General features: G+C 39.7%; 1 protein-coding gene across 2 annotated transcripts in view; it reads right to left on the bottom strand.

The window, feature by feature from the left end:
• Positions 1 to 10,000, bottom strand: part of LOC128251536 (adenosine receptor A3-like) — a 187,777-nt gene that overhangs the window by 2,089 nt on the left and 175,688 nt on the right. For both annotated transcript variants that reach the window (XM_089346373.1, XM_089346372.1), the window contains exon 3: positions 1 to 1,331. This exon is cut by the window's left edge and continues 2,089 nt beyond it. In XM_089346373.1, coding sequence (XP_089202499.1) covers positions 957 to 1,331 — 375 coding nt within the window. In that variant the 3' untranslated portion in view covers positions 1 to 956. The remainder of the gene's footprint in view (positions 1,332 to 10,000) is intronic.

A 10,000-nucleotide genomic window follows, 5' to 3' on the forward strand; every position in this document is an offset into this window, starting at 1 on the left:
TCCACTGCACTTAAATAATAATAATAAGAATTTTTAACATAAGTGGCCATGGCCATGAATGTTACAAGAGAGGAGTGTATTAGTCAATTGTATCCATCCCAAGTATATAACTGGTACTTCATGTCATCGACCTTGCTCCCTCTCTTTGCTGGGATTTTCATTTATCTATTGTTGTTTTTCTCAAATCAGGGACAATGCTTTTTCACACCAACAAATAATAATAATAACAATTATAATAATAATTCTAATTTTGGAACAGGGCTAGCACTTGTTAGGGAAGAGGGCCAAGTTGATTACATTGAAACCAGTACACAACTGACACGTTTCTTTACCGACCGCATATCGATGAAACGCAAAGCAAACCTTGGCAAAGTTTGAACTCAGAATGTATAGAGCCAGAAGAACTGTTGTTGAGCATTTTGTCTGATGTGCTAATAATTCCGCCAGCTCACCATGTTAATAATAATAATAATAATAGCTGAAATTTTGTGAGGGATAAGCTGATTAAACCAACTCCATAATAATAATAATAATAATAATAATAATAATAGAAAGAAGAATTACAATAGCAACAACAATACTACTACCAATGGTAGTACTAGTAGTATTGATATTTGACCTCAAATTTTAGGGGTAATGGTGTATAATCAACTATGTCAGCCAATATCTGATTGGCATTATATTTCATTGTCTCTGGAAGAATAAAAAGGTGAAGTTGACCCCGACAGAATTTGACCATAGAACTTAAAAGAGAAAAAAAAAAAAAAAGCAGAAGGGATCTGAATATTGGCTGATATTTATAACTCGACACTCCACTGACTGACTCTGCCAAGTGGCTGCCCCTTGGTGAAACTAATATCGATGTGGGTAAGCCTAGATTTGTGGCAGGCTTCAAGTCGTTTTTCAGTTTGGTTTTCTTAAATTAAAATTACTTTTGGTTTATTTTCAGATTTTCATTAAGACTGTGCATGAACACTATGTGATTGTCTTCGTATTGAAGTCGTTGCCGCTAGCGGTAGCGTCGAAGATGATCGACAGGGGCACATAACTTTGTGCAAGGCGTCCCTAAAGTCAGACAGTCCCCAGGCGTAGAGTCCAGGATTCCACACGGAGTTGGCATGCGACAAGATGACAGCGAAATTCATGAGTATCGGTGGAATAACACAGTCTTCGCAAAATAACATGATGGCGTTGATTGTATAGAGTGGAAACCAAGAGACCAAAAACAGGAATACAATGATTAGCACACTTTTTGCTGTCTGTGCATCCCGCTTGGCATTCTGTTTCGTTTGTACTCCCATAGTGCTTTGCTGCTGTTTCGCTGACTGTAACTGAAATAGAAAAGAAAAGAATACATAAATATATATATACATCAAATAAAAATAAATGGTTTAGCAAAAAGAGACCGATAGAATAAGTACTAGGCTTACAAAGAATAAGTGCTGGGGGTCGATTTGCTCGACTAAAGGTGGCGATCCAGCATGACCTCAGTCAAATGACTAAAACAAAAAAAAAAATGAAAGAATATAGAGTCTCCTACAGCTGTTTCTAGAATAGCCAATCATGTGGATCATGATATTGAGTAAGGATTGCATAAGCTGATTATTCCTCATCAGAGAGGAAAAAGTCAAAGACATACATCCATACATACATACATACATATATATATATATATATATATATATATATATAGGAGTGGCTGTGTGGTAAGTAGCTTGCTTACCAACCACATGGTTCTGGGTTCATTCCCACTGTGTGGCACCTTAGGCAAGTGTCTTCTACTATAGCCTTGGGCCGACCAAAGCCTTGTGAGTGGATTTGGTAGACAGAAACTGAAAGAAGCCCGTCGTATATATGTATATATATATATATATATATATATATATATATATATATATATATGTGTGTATATGTTTGTGTCTGTTTATCCCCCCAACATCGCTTAACAACCGATGGTGGTGTGTTTACGTCCCCGTAACTTAGCGGTTCGGCAAAAGAGATCGATAGAATAAGTACTAAGCTTCCAAAGAATAAGTCCTGGGGTCGATTTGCTCGACTAGAAAGGTGGTGCTCCAGCATGGCTGCAGTCAAATGACTGAAACAAGTAAAAGAGTAAAGAGAGTAAAGAGTATATATATATATATATATATACATATTTTTATTCAGTTATGTGGTGGCTTCTTCCCCTATCAGCATATGTGTATACATTTGTACTCTTCTTACAGCACCAGGAGTATTTTACTCCTATTTCTAGCAATGTAGGTGTCTAAGCACCTTAAATTCCATTTAGTGAAGTTTGAAATTTTCCTCCATGGTATTAAATTGCACCCTGCAGGGTGCGATGTGTAAATCGACGCCATTTTATATTTTTAATTTCATGCATGTGCAAAAGTGTAATGGGTGCATCTTACATGCCACTGGCAAAGGTGCCATATGCATGACACGTAACTGTATGTATGAATGGACATAGAAAGGGAGACACAGGCAGACAAAGGCACAATCAATGGTACAAAGATTAAGGAGAAAGTTATTAGGGAACTTAAGCTTTAGATGTGTGAGGACATAACTGGAACAAGACACACAGACAGACATGGTGACAGACACGCAGACATTCATATATAATAACATACATAAAGAAAATGGTACAAGGAGAGAGAGGGAGAGAGAGAATGATGGAAGAGAGGGAGGGACAGCAAAAGAGAGAGGAAGAGGGGAGAGGAAGAGGAGAGAGGAAGAGGAGGAGAGGAAGAGGAGGAGAGAGGAAGAGGAGGAGGAAGAGGAGGAGGAAGAGGAGGAGAGGAGGAGGAGGAAGAGGAGGAGAGATGAAGAGGAGGAGAGAGAAAGAGGAGGAGAGAGAAAGAGGAGGAGAGAGGAAGAGGAGGAGAGAGAGAAACACACAAAGAAACAAAGAGAGAAACTGAGAGGGGAAGGCATGGATAGAGAAAGAGAGAATACAGAGAGAGAGAAAGAGAGAAAGTAAGAGAGAGAGAGAGAGCGAGAGAGAGAGAGCGAGAGAGAGAGAAAGAGGGAAAGAGAGAGAAAGGGTACAGAGAGAGAGAGAGAGAGAGAGGAAGGGTACAGAGTGAGTGAGAGAAAGACACAGACTGACAGAGAGGGTGGGATAGATAGATAGATAGATAAATAGAGAGAGAGAGAGCAGGAAACACATGTGGGGGAGGGTCCGATGTCACGTGTATATCTAAAAACATGTAATTACATAAATTTAATGAAATGTAAATAAATAAGAATTTTGCGGAAATACAATTTCACACTATCTTGTTGTTTTCCCCTCTTCTGGTTCGGCTAATTTTGTTTCTTCCATCTTGTTGTTTCACATTGTCAATATACATACACACACACACACACACACATATATATATATATATATATATATATATATATATATATATAGTGTGTGTGTGTGAATGTATGTATATATATGTAAGTATACATATATATATATGTATGTATGTATATGTAAGTATACACATACATGTATATATGTATATATGGGAGAATATACAAAAAATAACAACAGACGAGGACAGGTGGTGTAAATAACAAAAGTATATATTAGTATGACGCTCGGGAATACGGAAAGTCTTTGACGTTTCGAGCTACGCTCTTCAACAGAAAGAATACGGAGACAAGGAGAAAAACACGGAGAAAAAAAATTGAATAGTGTTCAGTCAACGGTCAATCATAATAATGGCCGATCATAACAATGACTGACCGGAAGTTAGAAATTCTTATTTCAGGAGAGCTAAGAAAGGGGGAGATAACAAACGGTGATCGGGAACGAGGGGCTGTGTGTAGGAGGTAGACTGCTGGTGATCTTGACGTATGTAGTGTGAAAATGGGGGAAGGGAGAAAGGAAGAAAGTAGTTGGTCAGTTGTAGTGTGTGCGTGGTGTGAGGCGAGGGTATTGGTGTGGTGTGCGTGGTGTGATGCAAGGGTATTGGTGTGGTGTGATGTGAGGGTGTTGGGAGGTGGGGAAGGCATGGGTGGAGTGTGGGGTAGAGGTAGGGGTATGTGGGTAGGGTGGGGTATGTGGGTAGGGGTGGGTGGTGGGTGTAAGGAATTGGATAGGGTGGAGTGGGAAGGTAGAGTAGGAGTGTGTTGGGGTGTGGTGGGATGAGCTTATGAGGGGGTGTTGACGAGGAGGGAGAAGGGGAAGGTGGATGTAAGAGAGGGGAAGATGGGTATGGGAGGGGAGAGGAAGAGAGGAGAGAGGGTGGGTATAAGAGAGGGAAGGGGGATTGAGAGAGGGGGAAGGTGGGTATGGGGGGAGAAAGAGGGGAAGGTGGGTATGGGGGGAGAAAGAGAGGAAGAGAAAGAGAGTGAGAGAGAGGGAAGAGGGGTATGGGGGGGAAGAAGAAAGGAAGAGAAAGAGAGTGAGAGAGAGGGGAAGAGAGTGAGAGAGTAAGAGTGAGAGAGGGGGGAGTACGGGAGAGGGGGGAGGGGGGAGTACGAGAGAAGAGAGTGAGAGAGAGTAAGAGAGAGGAGAGAAAGAGTAGGGGTGAAGAGAAGTGGGAGTGGAGAGAAGTATGAAGAGAGGTACAAAGAAGTAGGAGTCGGAGCAGGAGGTGGGGGAGGGGAGAGATGGGTGGTAGGAGGGAGGGTGGGGGAGAGAGACAGGAGGAGGGGGTTAGATGAAGAGTGGAGGGGAGTTGAGCCCATGTGGCGCAAAGGAGCGAAGATAGAAGATTAATCCCTGTTCACGGCGCAAACGGGAGTCCGGATGGCCCCTGTGCATGGACAATCCAAACACAGACAGGTGTTGCCGCAAGGAGTGGCCGGCAGAACGGAAGTGGCGTGACACCGGGGTGTCATTGCCGACGTTGATATCTCGGAGGTGTTCCGCGAATCGGTCGGCCAGGCGCCGCCCCGTTTGTCCGATGTACAGGGATTGGCAGAGAGAGCAGGAGAGGCAATATATGATGTTGGTAGACGTGCAGGTGAAGGAGTCGGTGATGCGATAGGGTCGGTGATGGGTGCTGGTGAGGAGGGTGGTGTTGGAGAGGTAAGGGCAAGTGCGGCAGCGTGGACGGGAGCAGGGGAAAGAGCCAGGTTGGGAGGTTGGGTTGGGGAAGAAGCTGTGGACCAAGAGGTCCCGTAGGTTGTGGGCTCGTTTGAAGGAGGGGAGGGGTCGATTAGGGAAGATGTGGGAGGTGGAGGGGTCGGACTGGAGGCGCCGAAAAGCTCGGAGAATGGAGCGTTGGAGGGGTAGGGTGGTGGGATGGTAGGTGAGGGGAAAAGGGAGGCGGGAAACGGCAGGGCGGGTTCGGGGGGAGAGAGCAGATGCACGGTCCACAGAACGTGCTCTGGCAAGGGCGGTGTGGATGGTGGTGGGTGGATATCCACGCAGGCTAAAGTGGTGAGCCATGAGTTGAGACTGAGTCTCAAAGTCATGGCTGTCGCTACAAAGTCTGCGTAGACGGAGGAATTGGGAATAGGGGATAGAAAGTTTTGTGTGTCTAGGGTGGGAGGAGGAGAAGTTGAGATAGGAGTGTGAGTCTGTGTGTTTGTAGTGGATGGAGGTGCTAAGGGCGGAGTGGAGGATGCTGACCGAAATGTCGAGAAAGGGGACAGAGGTGTCAGAGACAGTACAGGAGAAGTGGAGGGCAGGATGGAAAGATTGAACGAAAGAGAGGAACGAGTCAAGATGTTCGCGGGAGAGAGAGGTGGCACCGATACAGTCGTCGATATACCGACCGTATAGTTCGGGAGTGGGACCAGTGAAACTGGAGAATATTTGGGCCTCAACATAACCAACGAAGAGGTTCGCGTAGTTGGGGCCCATTCTCATCCCCATGGCCACTCCCGAGGTTTGCTGGTAGATATCTCCCGCGAACGAGAAGCAGTTGAGAGATAGGACAAGTTCGGCCAGACGAATGAGTGTGGAGGTGTCGGGTTGTGGGTTGGGGCGTTGGTCTAGAAAAAACTTCAGGGCACACAGCCCCTCGTCGTGGGGGATCACTGTATAGAGGCTCTGGATGTCTAGAGTGAAGAGAAGCTTAGAAGGGCCGGGAGGGAAAGAGAAAGAGTTGAATAGACGAAGCGCGTGGTTAGTGTCATGAATGTGGGAAGGGAGAGAAGCCACTAGGGGGGCGAGGACGTACATATATATATATGTATGTATGTATGTATATGTAAGTATACATATATATATATACATACATATAAATATATATATACATATATATATATATATATGTTTGAATATGTATGTATGTGAGTGCATACATTTGTCGCTGTGTATATAAATGTATGTGTATACATGTCTATATTATCTAGATAGATATTTCTATTCACACACATATGTATCTATCTACCCATGTGTGTGTGTGTATGAATCCATCTATCTAAGTGCATATATACGTGTATTATACACACACATGCACATGTATTAGAATTATATCTATAAAATATATATATATATATTTATGTATATTACATTTATGTGCATTCATGCACAGAGATGAATTTACACCCATATATTATGCATGCATAGATACAGATGCATATGCTCAGACATACACACACACACATCTATATATAGATATACACACATACATATATACATACACAGACATATCTACATATATACAGAGAAAAACCATTGCTAGCATCAACACCAATCTTGCAATTTCCTGGGTGGTCTTAGTCACAATAGACACCCGGAAAAAATATATACTCACTTGCATGAATATGAATGTGCATATATATATATATATATATATGTGTGTATATACCTATCTATATATATATTATATGCATAGCTTTACATGTTTGTTTATACTAATACACACACACACACACACACAGACAAATATCCAAGAGCAGAATAAAATAGGAAATTCAGTTAAACTTTTTATTTTAGTATCATAAATTATATAATCATTACACATGTTTCATTAATGTATGTTGTGTAGTAATTGTTATGTAGATGATTGCATAATGACATTATAATGCATGATCTTCAGGAGAAAATAGTAAGTTAAACCATTGTTGGCTACCAATCTCAGCTGGTAAGCACACACACACACACACACACACACACACACACACACACACATATAACATGTGACAATTAGTTGGTTGTCATAATAAAACTCAGAGTTTCAGATACCAGAGATGAAGTCTGTTCCGGCATCTCATCAGTTATTAAGACAAAATGCTATGGAAAAACCGTTATATAAACTCTATTGACAACCAACTAATTGTTACATAGATTTATAGATAAATTCCTCTATTTTACATAATATCAAGGTCTCATTCATTATTTTGTTGTCATATTATTATTATTAATATATATATATATATATATATATATATATATATATATATATATATATATCTTCCATCCTTTCCTTATTTCTCTTCACCCCTTTATAACCTGTCTTTCCTCTTTTTCTCTATTCTACTTGCATCTTTCCATCTCCCACCCCCTGCACTCACCATTCTTTCAGTGTTCTGCTTTGTTATAACCAGAAATAGCTCTGATGGAAGTAGCATTAATTTTCTTAGGTCATTCAATTATTCTTAACTGATCAATAAACCAATTGTGTAAACCTATCAATCATGTACCTATAATGACTGCTAGAAACAGCTGTTAGCCAAATTTACTCTAATAAAGGGAAAATATGTAATGACCATTATTTTGAACTTTTATACATACATACATATATATTGATAAGAAGGACAACAAAAGAAAGAAAGAGACCTCGATATTATGCAAATAGAGGAATTTATCTGTAGAAAAATGTGACACTTATTCAGTAGCCATGATAAAACTCCAAGTTTCGAATGCCAGGGTGGGAGCCCACGCCAACATCTCTTCAGTTATCTGGCCAATTAAAAATTCCTGTGAAAAATGACCGTTAAAAAACAAAGGGAAATTACTGTGTAGTGACAAGGTCAAAACGCATCTAAAACTGCGTATATTATCGCATACACGCATATATCCATATACACACGCACATATCTCCATATACGCACGCATATATCTACATTACGCAGTTTTAGAAACGTTTTGACCCTGTCACAGTAATTTCTCTTTGTTTTTTAATGGTCATTTTTCACAGGAATTTTCAATTGGCCAGAAAACTGAAGAGATGTTGGCGTGGGCTCCCACCCTGGCATCCGAAACTCGGAGTTTTATCATGGCTACCAAATAAGTGTCACATACTTTTACAGATACCTGTTACAGTCTGTCATACCGGCCATGATGAAATACCACAAGGTATAGAAAATACGTATTCGCCTTTATATATTTATATATTTAATCCTTTATATTGAACACTCAATATTTCATATATTCAATAAGACATATTCCATATATTCAATAAGACATTCAATACTTCATTTCATTGTACCATCCATCTTTTTTTATATTATATATTATATATTCCATATTCTATACCCCACATAAATTTTACAAGAATAAAAATAAAAAAACATAAAAAACAGACAGAGTTGGAACTCTTTTAAATAAAATAATATATATATATATATATATATATATATATATAATGGACTCTCCTATTATTAGACGACATATGAGGGTTCGACAATTTCTTACTGAACAGCCACACAGATGATTTGTTTATAGTGATCAAATGTTTGTGTAGACATAAGCTCACTCCCTTCATCAGATTGACATTACCTGTACAGGTGCAACGGATGCCAGATGTTGAAATAATCGCAGAGCAATGTGAATTGAAGTGCTTTTGCTCAAGACTACAATGCAACGCCTGGTCTGGTGTATATAATATATATATATATATATATATATATATATATATATATATATATATATATATATATACAGTTCTATATTTAAGAGATGAGGAATTATGTACATTATTTACATTATTTACATTTGACAGATATTTGTCCTCACCTTGTTTGTTGTTAACATCAAACAAGATGAGGACAAATATCCGTCAAATGTAAATAATGTAAATATATATATATATATATATATATATATATATATATATATATATTGGAGCCTGGTGTTGCCATCCGGTTTCACCAGTCCTCAGTCAAATCATCCAACCCATGCTAGCATGGAAGGCGGACGTTAAATGATGATGATGATGATGATGATATATATATATAAATTAGAAATAACGAATTTCTAAATCTCTCAGTGAAACTTAAGCAGTAGTGATGCGATAAAGTAGTTGTATACTGCCAACTTAACGTGACAGTCCCAATAAGGGAATATACTACTGCTGCTGTTTAGCCCTAGGAAGCCAGACCGCTTCCTATTAGGCCTTGACACATTTCCTGTGTCCTTATCCTTACGAGGGGGAGACAAACTCCTTCACCCAGCCTAGCCTGCATTCAGGGACATGTTTCTGAGCAAAGACTCAGAAACATGTCCCTGAATGCAGGCTAGGCTGGGTGGAGGAGTTTGTCTCCCCCTCGTAAGGATAAGGGCACAGGAAATGTGTCAAGGCCGACAGGAAGTGGTCCAGCTTCCTAGGACTAAACAGCAGTAGTATATTCCCTTATTGGGACTGTCACGTTAAGTTGGCAGTATACAACTACTTTATATATATATATATATATATATATATATATATATATATATATATATATATATATTTGTATACACTTCATTATAAAACCTGCAAAATATTCACAGAACTGTTACTCAAAGTTTCACGTTCAAAACAGTCCATTAAATGAGAACATCAAACTCTGAGTAACAGCTCTGTGAATATTTTACACCTTTTTTAATGAAGCATATTACTCTACCCTTGGTATTCGAGTACTGCTTTTTCCACATTGTTTTTCACTTACGTGCCTACTTCTGTGTGTGTGTGTGTGTGTGTGTGTGTGTGTGTGTGTGTGTATGTGTAAATATATATATAAATATATATATGTGAGGTTTTGCTATCCAGAAGACCCAAAATGGCAAGTAAGGCTGTGTAAGTGCTACGGAAATTTAATCACCGCCTTTGTATATATATGTAATGAGTGTTCT

This window comes from Octopus bimaculoides, chromosome 30 (genome assembly GCF_046866305.1).
Source record: "Octopus bimaculoides isolate indiv1 chromosome 30, ASM4686630v1, whole genome shotgun sequence".
Classification (NCBI taxonomy): Eukaryota; Metazoa; Mollusca; class Cephalopoda; order Octopoda; family Octopodidae; genus Octopus; species Octopus bimaculoides.